A 16,789-nucleotide genomic window follows, 5' to 3' on the forward strand; every position below is an offset into this window, starting at 1 on the left:
TTCTCTCTGTCCCTCCCCACTCACACTCTGTCTCTCTCTCAAAAATAAATAAACATTTAAAAACTTAAAAAAAACTTGTCTATATATGCAAAATTTCTATAAGAAAAATAATATATTTCCCTAATGATTGACTTATGTCCCCCAAATTTCTGGAGGACCTGGAATTTGAAATACAAATATGAGAGTATAAAAAAAAACCCTAATTTTTGAACTATTATTTTCAGTCATTTATGTCATAAAGCTGATAAAGTATTGCATTTTTGTCTGTTAGATCATCATCAGCTGGAGAATACTTGCTATTTATCTAGATTCTTTGGAGTTGGAACATACAAAACAATTTTTGACCTTTGTAAACTTAGTTTATTTAAGCAAGTAAAAATAATACACATGAAAAATGATATACACATTTTTATGCTCAATATATTTTAATTAGTAAATTGGATATGAGTTAGTTCAGAAAGAAGGGAGATCAGAGAACCTGAAACTATGAGACAAGAATTCATAGGATGTGTGGGGCTTGTATTGATCCTTGAAGAATTGGGATACCTGAAATTAAAGAAGAAAGCAAGCATGAGGCCACAGAGAAGAATCAGAACTTTGTAGTATAGTCAGGGCACAGGAATGAGCATCTGACCAAACAAGCTCAAGGAAGTAGGAATCCAAGTTGGGAAATACTGGTATTCGTTCATAGTGGAACCAGAAAGCAAGGAAGAGGCCTTTGATTTGACAATGAAAAGGAAACCACCATGTTAAACAAAATACTTTAGTATTTCCTTGATAATTTATTTTTCTAGCATTTATTTTAAATCTTTAGAATAAAAAGGTTTTCTATGCTTAATTGTATTTTATTCTTCACTTTATGCCCATTATCTCTTATAATGCCCTAGGTGGAATTAAATGAAATTCAATGGACCATTGGTCTTACCTAGTTTGAAATTACTCTTTAATGTTTAGTATCCCCTTTGGACTCTAAGCTCTCTTTTCTCTAGGCAAAGCAAGGGTGCTTCACTTATATACACTCAATAGTGCTTATGGTCAGAAACTTTAATTATTTTCATTCTACCAAGCAATTTTTATAGGTTTACTGTTTTAAGTACGAATTATATGAAAGCATACACTTATTATATTGCAAGTTACTTAAACTGATTTTCGTGGAATGTTAACATCTTAGAGGTACAAAATCATCAGTGTATTCATGGGACTAGGTTATGAAATGCTTCTTTTGCTTAAGAAAACAACTTTACAGAAATTCTTATATGTTATATAACCAAATGGCAAGGTGATAACAATAAAATGAACATGTTAGATTGTAGTATTCCTTCTAGCTCAGTTTGAAGCCCCAAATTTTATTCACGAATAAAATGATTAAAGGAATTATTTTGGTAAGCCATAATCTAAATCCATTATTTTGGTAAAAATAATCTCAACAATCCATAGTTGTGTTCAAGGGTTCACATTTTTAATGGATATGTCAAATGAGGGGTCTTATATTAAGGATATCCATATTTAATGGATATGTCAAATGAGGGGTCTGTTTACTTTAATATTGTGGTAGAAGAATGACCTTGAGAGAATAGTTGTGCCTGTACTTATAACTTACAATCCTGCCTGGGCATTCAGGCAAACTCAAAACGGTCCATATATTTTAAACAGTTTTCCCTAATATGAAAATATGTGCTTTTTCTTTGTGAGAATGTGGCAGGTAGAGGCTCTTAGTAATGTTAGAATTTTGCCCGAAAGCTATAAATTCATACTTAAGTATGGAGACTGATGTTGGAATTTGCATAAAGATTGTGAATCATCAAAGTGAACGGAAAATTTAACCTCTTCCAAAGATCCTAAAGATGTTTTTTCTGGAAAGGTTTCATTGATAAGCAGTGAATCATTTGAATGCCATTTTAAGGGAATAACAAGTCTACATCCAAGGCCTTTAAAAACATCACATCATTGTTTCTCTTGTATTATAAAACTTAGTGAACTTTATTGAGTGCCTGTGGGTACCTTCCTTTGGAGAAATAAATTAGATAGTTATACGATGCAAATAAAAATTAAAAGGTGATATAATACCAAAATGAATGTCAGAGTGATAATTTTAATCATTAGGAATGATCACGATGGATTTTTTAATGTTCAAGTATTTTATTCTTACAAACATCCAGGTTTAAAATCCGAAAAACACAATTTTGGGGACACCTGGCTGGCTCAATCGTTTAAGCATCCTACTTCACCTTAGGTCATAATCTTGTTTGTCGTTTGTGAGTTCAAGCCCCACGTCAGGCTCTGTGCTGACAGCTCAGAGCCTGGAGCCTACTTCAGATTCTGTGTCTCCCTGTCTCTCTGCTCCTCCCCTGCTTATGCGTTCTCTCTCTCTCTCTCTCTCTCTTTCTCTGTCTCTTTCCCTTTTAAAAATAAACATTAAAGATTAAAAAAAAGAAATATTCAATTTTCTAATATTTATTTTATTATCCACATTTAATATAAACTTATCAAAATCCAAGTTGGTAGTTATTGCAGATAAACAACAGTAAAGGCTGTTTTTTATTTATTTTTGAGAGGCAGAGAGAGACAGCATGAGCAGAGGAGGGTCAGAGAGAGAGGGAGACATAGAATCTGAAGCAGGCTCCAGGCTCTAAGCTAGATGTCAGCACAGAGCCTGATGCGGGGCTCAAACCCACAACCCCTGAGATCATGAACTGAGCTGAAGTTGGACGCTCAACTGACTTGGGCCAGGCGCCCCAACACTGGACTTTTTAACAACACTGCCAGCATCTTAGGAAATTTTCTTGAACTTTAAGGATAAAAAAAGAATACTCTCCCAAAGAAAAATTAAACGAGACAGAGTTCCACAGGCAAGGAAAACTTAATTCAAAGTTTTGGAATAGGAGGAGGCTGAACTCAATTCTGCTGAAAGAGAAGGTAGATGGGTCTTACAGAGCTAGAATGAGATAGTAGAAAAGTACTGGAGGATGTTAGGAGGAGACCGTGCAGTGCGATCAGGCCGTCAGTGTTTGCTAATTTGTGCTTATTGAAGTTAGGCACCTATCCTCCCACAGAGACAGGGAGGTAGGTGTGATCTCTTTGATGGTTACGTTTCCAATGGATGGCTCCCAGACCTTGAGAAAGTTATTCCTGGATTGTGCAACAGGCAAGAGGCTGATAGATTCATATCTCAAAGGGGCAGAAAAAGAATTTACAATTGCAAGTTTTCTGTGGTAAACACTCTAAGAAAAGAGAGGTCAGGGGTCTAAGAGTCAGGAAAAAGCCTGTCCACAGTTGAGTCAGCTTGCAAGGAACAGCAAAAAGCTGCCTTTCTTGGTGAACCCTTCAGTTATATTAAGTTATACTGGCTGTATTTGGCCATTTTGACCTATAAAAATAACAGTTTCATGTAGTTTGATCAAACATCTGGGGATCAAATTTCTTTACATGTTATTCCTACATTTTGCATAAATAAGTAAATCTGGAATTGTGGTCTTTAATTATGTTCTTTGTCACTCTAAAAAAGCCTTAGAGAGGGTTTTATGGGTATTTACATAAATATAGTATGTATGTTTGTGCATATGTTTGTATATGTATGTGTGTTTATCAAAAGATAATTAAATATTAAAGTTGCCAGAAAAGGAAAAAAAATTAGGATAAGAGTATAGACCTTGAGGTCTTGAGTAGTTCTAAAGAAAAGTGACAAATTTGTTACAGAACTTCTCATAAGTTAAAGCAAAGTGTAATGTTCCCATGGGACTAAAACAATTAAGAAATTTCGAATAATTTCTTGGTATTGAAACCTGACAGATTTTTTTGCTTTGAGTGCACATAAGGGCAACATTTTTGTGTTGGTATATCCCACTAAACCTTATAGCTAATTTCACAGGCCTAGATTTTGCTTGTTTATTTATTATCTTTAATGACACACCTCAGCGCAGACTCTTGGCAAACCTCCAAGGTATAATTCAGTAAAAGTAATTTGGTTACGTATTAAAATAATAACATCCAGATATCTAGCTCTTTAAAATGGAATTAAGATTATCTAGGAGCACTTGGGTGGCCCAGTTGTTGAAGCATCCGGCTCTTGATTTTCGCTCAGGTCATGCCCTCAGTTAGTAAGTTCGATCTTCCACATCAGGCTCTGTGCGGACAGTGCAGAGCCTGCTTGGAATTCTCTGTTGCCCTCTTACTCTGCCTCTTCCCCATAGCATGTTCTGGCTCTCTCTCAAAAATAAATACGTAAACATTAAAAAAAAATTAAGATTATCTAGAATGAATTACCTCAGACAATATTATATGCATTTTTTTCTTTTTTTTTTGGTAATGAAACCCTTGATAAGAATCAGATAATACAGATCTTGAGAGTTTGAAGTTACCAATTTTGGGAGCAGAATTTGGCGCTCCCCTGTCTTTAGTAGGTGTAAGTCCATACGCTTTAACAATTAACCAAGGGCAGGGTGGACTTAGAAAACTCTTTTGGAATGTAAGGGGATAATTTAGGATGCAGATTTTATAGCTGCTTACTCAACTGGCAGACAGGGTCTATTAAAATTACAATCCATTCGAATTATTCTCTCGTTATCCCCCTGCAGCTGCTCATATGTCCTTGTGTATACACAGCAACTTTCAGAGTGCGTTTTGTTTTGTTTTCTTTTTTTTTTACATGATGGCCCCTATGTTACAGTGAATTCTTTATGTGCAATGACCATACTTTGTTAGTTTTTGTATCCTTAGTATTTAGAGTGTACTTAGTACTTAGATAAATAATAGGGCACACAAAATAGTTTGTTGATTCTATGAAAGATTTAAGAAAACTGAAGAAGTTTGATATTCAAAATTATATATAAAATATGTAAAGTTACCGACAAACAATGGATTTATTGCACCTCACCTCTGCCCCATGTTTATCACTTTGCAGTAAGTACAGAATCATAAAAGATTATAAGTAAAGATCACCAGATCACAAACATAATGGCAGACAATGCTAGTTTTCTCCCTATCCACTTTTACCCCCACGTTCTTATGTTTTTAAATTTTTTTTAATGTTTTTATTTATTTTTGAGAGACAGAAAGAGAATGCAAGAAGGGGAGGGTCAGAGAGAGAGGGAGACACAGAAACTGAAGTAGGCTCCAGGCTCTGAACTAGCTATCAGCACAGAGCCTGACACGGGGCTCGAACCCAAGAACCATGAGATCATGACCTGAACCTAAGCTGGATGCTTAACCAACTGAGCCACCCAGGCACCCCTTAACCCCATGTTTTAACAGGGACCTTGGTTTGTGGCTGCCTAGAAAAATGGCTGCATTTCCCAGCCTCCCTTAGAGTAAGAGTGGCCAAGTGACTGAGCTCCAGCCAGTGAAATGCAAGCAGAAGTGGCATGTGTAGATTTTAGGAAGGATCTCTCTTTCCTTCTTCCTTCTTGCTGATGGCAACACCACTACTCTCTGGAGCTCACAGCCACTTGGAACATGACGGGGGAACCACATGTTGAGGATGGTTGAATGACAAGAGGGAAGCCTCGATCTCTGGTGTTTATGGAATTGCCGAATCCGCCTTGGACTTCTTAAGGCGAGAGGAATATCAACTGTCTTTTCTAAGCCACTCTGAGTTTGGATTTTGTTTGTTTGTTTTTATACTTGCAGCCAAACGCAATGTTAGCAGTTGGGGCCATATCTTTAGAAATTCTCCAAATACCGAAGACGAGGCTGAAAGCTTCTCTTCTTGCTCTCATATACTCTGTGTAAATCTTTATTAGAACACTTACTCCAGTTTATTATAATCATATTTTTTAATGTTTATTTATTTTTGAGAGAAAGACAGAGTAGAAGCATGGAAGGGGCTGAGACAGGGAGACACAGAATCTGAAGCAGGCTCCATGCTCTGAGCTATCAGCGCGGAGCCTTACGCTGGGCTCAAACTCATGAACCCTGAGATTGTGATCTGAGCTGAAGTCAGATACTTAACTGACTGAGCCACCCAGGTGCCCTTATAATCATATTTTTTACATAAAACATTCTTTGAAGGCAGAAAGATGTCTTCTTTATGTGTCATTCATCCCTATCCCTGAACTGTAACTAGGATAGTGGATGTGCACATAGTATATCCTCAATAAATGTTTAATTGAACAGTACTGGACTAATGACCTGAACTGAAGTGCCTAATATAGTACCATGGATTTAATTGTACCCTGTGAAAAATTTGATTCAAGATCATGGGACACAGTACAGAGTAGATGCTCATAAACAGTATGTGGAAATGTTAAGTAAATACATACTGCTTACCTCCCACAAGTTACTCAGTATAAATTCATATTTGCTCCGATGTAGTAGTGAATGATTTTTTGTTACAGTTTTGGACACGATAATAGTTTGTGCCAGGGAGCTGCTTTTTTTTTTTTTTAATGTGTGCAGTGGCCAATTAGGATCTTTGTTTGGATCCTTTTATCACAAGGATATAAAACTAATTTAGAGAGCATAACTGATGGACCATATGGAGAAAAAAATTGGTGCCTCTAAAAACACATTCTGTTCTTTCCCTGTGTTCTCTCCTTCAGGGAAGGAACATTGTATTCATCTTTAAACTTATTTTAAAGGTAAAGCATTCAGCTTATCATATGGTTGATTTAATTTTGTCTTTGGTTTATAACATGACTTATCTTAAGAAAAATGTATTTTTTGTGTGTCTTATACCACAGCAAAGCCATTGACCTGGGCAAAGCCATTGACCTGGGCGAAATACATTTGTGAAAAGTCGTATAGACTGGGTACTATAGATACCATTTTATTTCTTTTCTTTCTAGGTTCTTGCAAATTTAAAGTGCATCATTCCAGCAGCAAATCCCCAGCGGTCTTGTCTCCTTGGCCTACTCATTACCGTTCTGAAATCTGGAGAAGAATCCTCCCCAGGACTCCTCCCTAAATCGCTGCAATGTCTGTGTCTAATTTATCATGGTAAGTGAATCACTTTCTAACCTTAAATCCAGATCCATGCATACCATGAAGCAATACTTGGTGAGAAAGTTGTATTGTCAGAACCGGAGCAGAGAATGAACCTGAAAAATCTGGTTTCCACAGATTGCTGTCCTGTGTTAAGGTAAGGAGGGCTCCCTAGTGTGGAAATTTTAGCACTTCCAGCATTGTGGTAGCTCCAGACTCCAGAAAGGGTTTAAGCCTTTTATGAATCCCAGAAACATACCATGCCTTTCTTTCCTGACACCGAGGGGAGAGATAAGTAGGAATTCAATACTCATTTGGTGGTCCTAGCCACAGTTCTGTTTCCTAGAGAAGTCCGTTCCCAGCCTGTAAGGGTGGGATACATCTTTCCTCATCAGCGCTTTTCTTACGGCTCCTATATCAACATATCTACCCAAACTAAACTGAATAGAATTCCAATATGGAAGAGAAAATTCCCCTGTACCTTCAGATCTCCAAAAGAATGGCATTCTGAATAATCTTTGACTCCCAGTTCATATTTCAGTGCTGTTTGTAATTTAAAATAAGAAATATGCAATTTTTGGGGGGGGCATATAATCAACAATTTGAAAATTATTAAAAAAAGATAAAAATAATAAAAATAAGGGATTTATAAATGAAAAAAACAAAACAACTATCCAAGCGGTCCTCCCAGCTTTTAAATACCTGACATAAGAAAATTACCTCTGTACATATTAAAAGAAACTTCCTTGCTCTTGTACTTGTAGGCCTGACATTTGAATAAAATACATGTACAGTACTTTGGTCCTTTCATACAGAAACTCAAAAAGAAATACGCTGGAAATATCCAAGTTTCTAGGAAACTATGCAGTGCCAGTCAGGTAAGGAGAGTGGTAGGGATTTATTATAAGAATTACATGGTAACGCACAACAGATGTTTCACAAGTCTTCCTGTTCAGTAAACAATTACCGGGGAAGGCAATCACTATGTTGATGTTGGTTGAGATAGACAAATGGATGTACAAAATCAATTACGGGACATCTGTGGACAGGTCACAGGCAACAGGTTCCAGGCCATGATCCGAGGGAAAGAATTGTTGCTAGTAGCAGTGGTAATTAACAGGAGACACGAAGAGACACACAGAGTTGAATGTATAGCACAAAGAGGGAAATGGTGTGATACCGAGGGATATTGGAAGGATTATCTTCTCTGATAATCGTCTTTGAGCTGTTTGTTTATGTTTTTATAAGATTCATATATAATATATAAAAAATATATATAATTATACAAGTGTATATATAGCATTTTAAAACATCCATTTCAAAACATTCAGTTTTCATGACATGGAAGCTAAGTAAATATTATCAAAAGGGAACATTTGCATGGCCCTTTTTTAGACACTTTGTGGATGTTGACCCACCTACCCCTCACACAACTGTATTAGAGATGTGATATTGCTATCTGCATTACTACCAGTGGAAAATTTAGGCACTGAAAGTTAAGTTGAAAGGTGCCCAGTATGCCACAGCCACTCAATAGCAGAGTTAGGAAATGAATGCCGGCAGTTCATTGGTGCTCCTCGCTGCTGAACTACCCATATAAAAACCAATACTACGTGAGCAAAGCAATACTCTTGCTGTGTATGTGTAGCTTCAAGGTGCTCACCTTAGTTCCCATTTCCAACCAGAATTTCCCCCTCATTTCCTCAAATACAGATAATCCTGGAGCCTCTCCTGGAAGGAAGTGTATCTTTATACCTGGGCACACCATCAGGGAGTAGACTTGTATTGAGGGTAGAGTGTGGGGGCAGTGGATGAGCCCCCTAATTTCCTAGAGGAGGTGAACCTCCAAAATTGTGTAAGATGAGCTACCTAAACTACAAAATACAAAAATCTTAGTTCATCGAGTCATGTTACCGGCTAGGAGTCGTCAGGTTTTCATCCTGGTACTGAAGAAGCACAGCAGAAAGACGTCAGCACTTTGCTATAATTCCACTAAAATGGCTCTTCAATTGCCCATTTCATAGAGACCCTCCGTTACTAAATCTAGTACTTTCGACTCCCCCTAGCTTTACCATACCCCTAGCTCCCATAATATTAGTGTTACAGTTACATATGTTAACCAGTATTCAGAGAGACATCCTAGCGTGTCTTAACTGATTTTGTAAAATGCCATCTTTTTGACCCAAATTGGTTTTCATTGTGATGCCCGAGCACATTTCAGCCTTTGTTCACAGTACCTTAAAGACCGTGGCACCTGGCAGAGGTGAAGGTAATTGAACCCACAGCAAGTATGGGAGAAAGAAGACACTAGATGAATGAAAGTAAAAAGTCAAGTAGCCAGGCAAAATCTATTGAGCATTGGTAGTTTGCCATGTCCTGTGCTGAATACAGGGATGCAGTCTTAATAAAAAGTAACGACTCCTCTTATAGGAGCTCATCTCTTAGCCAAGGAGACAGAGTAATCAAATAACTGATTTAATGTGGTAAGTGCTCTGAAAGGTATGGCCAGGGTATTTGGGGAAATAAAATGGTTTTTTTTTTTCCTATGCGGGAAGAAATGGCTTATTTTTCAGGAATGCAAATGCATCTCTTGCATTTACTCCTAAAAATAAAGCAGTATGCTAATTACAAATATTCAAACACTATAGAAAAGTAGAAAGCTGAAATAACAAATGACCAAAACCCTACCATACATAGACAGCCACTATTAAAAATGCAGAGGTATTTTCTTTTCTACATATTCTCACACGCATTTGCAAAACGACTCAAACCATGCATGATATTTTGCCGTCGTCTGTTTTCACTGTATAATTCTATGGCTGTCTCTCTGTTGGAGATAGAATGCCATCATCACAGGTAAAGGCTGGGTGACATTGTATGGTAGTAATGTTTATTTCACTCATCTGGATTGGACCTTTGTATGTTTTCTAATTTTCACTTTTTGCTGTTGTAAATACTTCTGTCATGAGGAAAAGTATTCAAATACTGGTGAGTCACAAGGTTCTGTGTATGCAGGGCACCTGGTGAGGCCCTGGCTGTTTAACCTCCCTGGATTGCAGACATCAAGGCTATGGAGAAAATATATGTTTCTGAGAAAGTATCTTATCAACTCATATTCTTTTTTTACTTTAGAAAATTAGCTGTCATATATGCTAACCTCCCTCATAAACACTGAAAATGTGCTAATTGTCAAGGAAATATTTACTTACAGCTGATTAATAGAATTTTATCAGAAGTCAACAAAACATCCCATCATGGATGCCCACAGATTGAAAGTATAGCAAAGTCTGAATTGTGTGTGCTGTTGATGTATTGACTAAATTTAGAAGTGGTAAGTGCTCTTCATTGGATATGTTTATAGTGTAAAATGCTATTGTGAAGGTTGGCAAGATCAATAAAACTCGGGTAGGGGATGACAACAAATTTGAGTTATCTTCTTTATCCAAAGTAATAGTGTGTTAGAATCCTAGAAATGAAAAAGATGCAAAATTAGAAGTGTATAGGCTTTTCTTTGGCAGATTATCCACATTAGAATGTTTTTATTTAAGTTCTTTTTTAATGAATAAGTGAAGAAGTGAATCACTCTGTACCGTTCTTTGGTACCTGCATCTAGGAGAAAAAAGAGATTCTGGAGGGACAGAAGCAGTCTGTCTATAGGGAAGAATCAGAATCTTTTCTCCAAGGTTGCCTTAACCACTCTTCTGGGAACCACTTTTCCACCACCATTAAATGGCAGCCTCTCAGGGGCAGTATTTGCAATGGCACAGGGAATAGAGACATGAATTATCTCTTTTTGAAGGGAGTGGAACCCACAGTGGGGAAAATGCAGATAAGTAGAAAGACCGCACTGGGAAATTTTTACCCTGAGTTGTATAGTAAATGGTAAAAGTCATAATTGTTAACAGACTATTATTGGTAGACACAGAGAGAGAGAGAGAGAGAGAGAGAGAGAAGGTTAGACATAAATATAAAGCTAATGTTTCTAATTGAAAAAAAAAAAGGGCAAGGCTTTCTGAGTGATAGGAAAAGCTTAGGTGGTGAGATACTGTATTTTCCAGTATGGTAAAGTAAATGCATTGAATGACTAACTAGTATACTAAGGTGCTAGGAAGAGACGAGGTTTTTGAGCCTAAAATTTAGGAATCCTCATGTAAGTGGGGATGCTCAACTTTAAAAAAAAAAGTCGATCCAGAACACAGAAGAGTAAGTTGAGTTTAGATTGAAAATAAAGAGCAAATGAGGTAAAAGAGAATGAGAAGAGAGAATAAAATAGCCAAAATGAAAATTCAAGGTGGATAAAAATATGTTTCCAAAATCACAATTGGATGAAAGTCAGTTTACCAAATTCTGAAGAGTTTCAGTATCTCTCTCTCTTCATAATATGCCTTTTCAAATATTCATTATTGAACTTACTCCAACTTCATTATCGGCGTGCCTGAGTGGTTCCGTTGAGCATCCCATTCTTGATTTCAGCTTACTTCATGATACCAGGGTGGTGGGACCAAGTACCATGTCAGGCTCTGTGCTGGGTGTGGAGCCTGCCTGAGATTCTCTCTCTGTCATCCTCTGTGCCTCTTTCCTGCTTATGCTGTCTCTCTCTCGCTCTCTCTCTCTCTCAAATAAGATTTAAAATTAAAATTTTTAATGTTTTTTATTTATTTTTGAGAGACAGAGAGAGACAGCGTGAGCAGGGGAGGGTCAGCGAGAGAGGGAGACACAGAATCTGAAGCAGGCTCCAGGCTCTGAGCTAGCCATCAGCACAGAGCCTCAAGCGGGGCTTGAACCCACGAACCATGAGATCATGACCTGAGCTGAAGCCAGACGCTTAACTTACTGAACCACCCAGGTGCCCCAAGATTTAACATTTTTAAAAATTTAAAGAAATTCCTTCATTATTAATGCAATTAATCCAATTTTGATTTGGGCTTGATGCTTTAAATAAACACATGATATGTTTAGTATCCCTGATCATGTTTGTCTTTGAGCTAGGTGCCTTCAGAAATGGCTTTTTAAAAATTAAACATTTATAGGAAACCTGGATATTTTTTCTGCATATATCAACTTCAAATTCTTTCTCCTTGAATAACCAAGTAATTCATCAAACAGAATATTTTTTTTCTTAAACGTTAGTGCCAACTAGACACAAATCACATTTTGAAGAAAACTGCTAAGTCTTGGGCAGCTTAGAGGAGTTTGTTTTCTTGTGAAGTTAATGAGTTTGAGGTTGCAGGTTCATTTCCCACAGAGACCAATTAGTTCTACTGTCTTCTCTGGCCAAAGCTTATACCTGTGACCTTGACCAAGCCTCCTTCCCAAACTTGCCATTGGCCAAAAGTCATTAGAAACAGGTGATTGATTATCAGCAAGTCACAGTCAGTATTGAGAAAATATGTATACACTAAAGCCATGTGCTCTTCAGCGTTTGATAATGGGCCATATGATCTTCCTTTTGCATATCATCCAGGTCTGTATACATGCTTTGAAATATGTCTTTTCATCATTCCCAGGGGAATCATAGTGTACTTTCTTGTGAAAGAACTATAGTGAATTATTATGACAATATTTCCTTAGACTGTAAAAAATTTAACATAAGACTGGGCAGTCCATTTCAACCCTTAAGGCTAGAGCTATAAAACACTAGCCCTTTTTGGACTTGAATAGTTAAGATAAAGGCCAGTGAGTGGTCTATGAAATAATCTTCGTTATTAAAAGTTATATAGACTGAGGCATGTTCTTAATAGCATGATCAAGATTAAATTTTTTGTAATCTTAAGCATCGTTTGCCATCGGTGTATAAAATTTTCACTGATGATGTCATCCTGGTATATATTCCCCATTGTGTTCTTTTGTTCGTTTGCTTATTGAATTTTATTTTTGATTTGTTTTTATTGTGAAGCGAGTTTGCCTTGATTTTAAAACTATTGCAATGTAATTAAGAAAAAAAATTTCAACTCAATCAGATGGTCACCGAAACAGATGTTTTCATTTATACTTGGTTTTATGTTCTTTTTTTAAAGAATAGTTTTGTTGTTACAAGTTTTATAGGAATTTAAAAATAATCCCTGTGAAGTTAAAGAGATTAGTAGAGTTTAATTTGATCTAGGCCAGCAGCACATTATTTTTATGTAAATTAGAAAATATTTTCTTACATTTATGTTCTTTCATGTCTTCATTCAACAAACATTTTTGAGTGCCTACAAGATGCAGTTTTCAGTGCTGTGAATGGAACAGAATGATAAATGCAGCAGACTTTCTCTGCCCCAACTCTCATTAAGCTTATATTCTAATGCTGAAGACAGAAACAGAATAAACAGGTATTTTTTGCAATATTAGATAGTGATAAATATTTTGAAGGATAACCAAGCAGAGTAAAAAGAGTGAGGTGTGGGGAATTGGTCAAGAAAAGCATCTTGAGCAAGGTGACAACATTTAAGCAGAGAGGGAATAAGTGATAGAAGTCTGAGTAGAAAACCATTTCAGGCAGAGAAACAGGAAGGACAAAGGGCATAAGACTAAAATGTGCCTGTTGTGTTTGAGGAAACTTCAAGGAAACTAGTTTGGTAGAAACAGACCGCAGAGGGGAGAGTGCCAGGAACTGAGCTGTGAGGGTGTCAGGGGGACATGTTGAGCATGAGAAAGACTGGATTATACTCTAGATGTGATAGGATAGGAAACTGCCCTCACTGGCCACATTACAGGTGAAAATTCATATAAAATATAAATTCAGTGAAATTCAGTAATAGAAAGAATTGAGTGTTGAGAGCAGATTCTTGATCTTATTTCTATTTCAAAAACCTCTCTGTGATCATCAGATTTTATGAAAGCAATTCATATTTTAGTCTTAATACAAACGCTCAGCAGATATGATTAATAAGATGTAATAATGAAAGAAAAAAGTAAGTTAATGAAAAACCATTTTCATGAATATAACCTGTGTCTTCTTATCATCCATTTGAAAAGATTCGACAAATCTGATATTTCTGAATAATTAGGGACATGATATAAAAGATATTTCATCAATAGAAATATTCTATCTTCCATTAAGGAGTTTTACAGAGATCAATGAATGTTTTTGGAAATTGTGGAAATTAAGAATGTATTATCAATTATCCAGTTTATATTTCACATTTATTTTTAAATCTTTCACCTCCATAAACTTTAAACCTAATTTCAATATATAAACATAAAAGCGAATTAAGCAGTGAAATGTTGCCTCTATACTGGTTGTTTAATGTACGTGTAGTTTTATTGAGGGGCCAGAGGTAAAAGAGCATCTGCCTATGTGCTAACATGTGTTTTAGAATACTGCCATATTATTCTCATGACTTCTTCCTTGGGGGGAAAAGCATCTTTATTCTAAGACTATTACCTCTATCCACCTTTGCTGATAAAATACAGTTTCTTTTATGGCACCGATTATACATAGAAGTTAGGTTATTTCTCTTCGTCTTTACCCAGCAAAATAAAAGTTGGAAACAAAACATTGAGCCCACTCCTCTCCTAGCTTGTGTGTGTGTGTGTGTGTGTGTGTGTGTGTGTGTGTGTATGTGTGTGTGTGTGTGTGTGTGTGTGTGTGTGTATGTGTGTGTGTGTTTTAATTTAATTGGACTATAAAATGAAAAAGTCTGGAACTTCTAGTGGACTGGGAATTATTTCAAACCAGCTCCAATTCAAGATATTACTTGTCAATGGTACATGTTCCAGATCACAGAAGAAATCATTCATGGATATCTTCCACCTTCATTTGGCAGTATGGGTTATAGATTCAGTAATTGAGAAAACTTAGGAATGACTTTATTGCCTGCATTGGGTTTAAATGGCCTTACAAGCTTATAGTAATTCTTCCTTATTTGACCTAGGCAGTCCCTGCCTGTGTAAGAGGGGCGGCTACCCATCCTTCTTCCTTGGATGCATCATTACCATGTGTTGTCCAGGAAGTCTCTCTTCAGGCTTATAATCACTTCTCTCCTATTTATTTTAGTCACGATTAACATTTATGCCCTTCCTTCTCTTTTTAATAACTTCATCTTCTTTATCAGGTAGTGTTTATGTTTTCCTATTGGTATTTCAGCACACTCGTTTTTTGTTATGGGTAAAATCAGTTCATTGCTCAATGCTATTTGTCAATGCAACTCCCAAGTAATATGAATATTTGTATCTCATAATAAGTAGACCTGAGCCTTTCTGTGTGCTTCGATGGCCCAGAATTTGGAAAGTGCAGTGTGTTCACATCCATATTTACAGAGGTCACATAAGTGACATTTGGTCAGTTCAAACTATTAATTATAGATACCAAGTTGAACGCAAGTGAAAATCTTCCTTTCATCTAGGTCTGCTGATAGAACGGTGCTTGAATTTATAAGTTCAGTGCTAAGTTAGTATTCGGAGCACCCCAGCCACAGCAACAGAGACAGAATGACCTCCCCAGAAAGAACCAGGTGCCCCAGGCCTCCCATGGCAGCTGGGAACTTGCGGTAGAAAGCTCAAGGTCTGCGACATTTACCATCTTTTCTGACTGATAAATTTCACGTAGGAGGGCTGTTATTGTTCCCGATGGCTTCGCAGCTTTATGCACACTGGTTTCGTAGATTCCTGCTGTAATCGAAAATTGGTTTTACTCCAAGTTTGACAAAAAAATTAGGTTAGGTTAACTACTGTTCGGTTTCAGATTACTGATACAGAGTGCTTTCATGAATATGACAGACAAAGTTGAAATTCAAACTAAGTGGTGTCCCTGAGTGCATTTTCATTTAGACATTTTCCCTGAGGTTTTTATAATATCATGCAATTGCATTCAGATACAGAAATTGCGTAGGATCAGGCTCACTGAAATTTTGGTGATCCTTTCAATCTGTAATATTCATTTTAGCATTTTCTCCCCTTTTGAAGTTTTAATTTAAATTCTAGTTAGTTAGCATACAGTGTAATATTAGTTTCAGGAGTAGAATCTAGTGATTCATCACTTACATACAAAACCCAGTGTTCACTACAAGTGCCCTCCTTAATGCCCATCACCCACTTGGCCCCTCCCCCCACCTCCCCTTCAGCAACCCCTCAGTTTATTCTTTATAGTTAAGAGTCTGTTTTCTGGCTTACCTCTCCCTCTCTCTTTCTTTCTTTTTTTTAGTATTTTAATGGAAACTAGCTTGATATTTGAAGTGACTGTAAAGATGATGATATGAAAAGATTGAAAAGGTATCTATTAATTTTCTTGCAGGGTGAGAGCACTCATCTTGTTTATTACTTTTAAGTACTTATAAACTGAGTAAGAGAAAGTAATTTTCTTGAAGTGAGAATTTGCTTAATATCCTTCCATATTGTTTCCATGTTCGGTGTTTGGAGAATAAAACAGACATATAAAATGCTTATTACATTTAGAGGTTGTAAATGTGATCGATTGAAGGTCAGCACTGAGTTATAGCTGTTCACGAAAAATGTGTGAGAGATACAGGAAACTTCAGCTTCGTGGTTAGAATGTGTCTGGACAGCCACCCAGTGGGACGGGGATGAGGTCATTCTACACGTTGCCTGCCAGCACTTGATACTCATCAGGTGCTTTGTATTCCTGAGTGACTGAACATTCCCCAGACTGATTCCCCCTCGGATCCCCAGCTAGGCATTGTAATTGAGGGTGTATGTATAGTATGGGTGGGAAGATTTGGCTTAAAAAACATCTTCCAGGAGAAAGGAGATGATGTGATCTGACTGTCATAAGGTTATTTTGTGTCTGAAGTATGCAGACAGTGGTCCCTGGGCACTGAAGAGTTTTATGTATATATTTTCAGCTCTGGATTAGAGCTCTGGCTAAGGTGAGACCTTTCCTGGTATCTAAGGAAATAAAACAGCCCTGGTTCTATTCTGTACTGTTGAT

The 16,789-nt window shown here is 36.9% G+C and overlaps 1 protein-coding gene across 4 annotated transcripts in view; it reads left to right on the forward strand.

Moving 5' to 3' along the window:
- Positions 1 to 16,789, forward strand: part of OXR1 (oxidation resistance 1) — a 427,046-nt gene that overhangs the window by 75,718 nt on the left and 334,539 nt on the right. For all 4 annotated transcript variants that reach the window (XR_003903487.1, XM_029924062.1, XM_029924063.1 and 1 more), the window contains exon 2: positions 6,783 to 6,933. Coding sequence is in view for 3 of the 4 variants with exons in the window: in XM_029924062.1 (XP_029779922.1) it covers positions 6,911 to 6,933 (23 nt within the window). In the remaining variant the exon portion in view is untranslated. The remainder of the gene's footprint in view (positions 1 to 6,782; positions 6,934 to 16,789) is intronic.

This window comes from Suricata suricatta, chromosome 15 (assembly GCF_006229205.1).
Source record: "Suricata suricatta isolate VVHF042 chromosome 15, meerkat_22Aug2017_6uvM2_HiC, whole genome shotgun sequence".
In the NCBI taxonomy this organism is placed as follows: Eukaryota; Metazoa; Chordata; class Mammalia; order Carnivora; family Herpestidae; genus Suricata; species Suricata suricatta.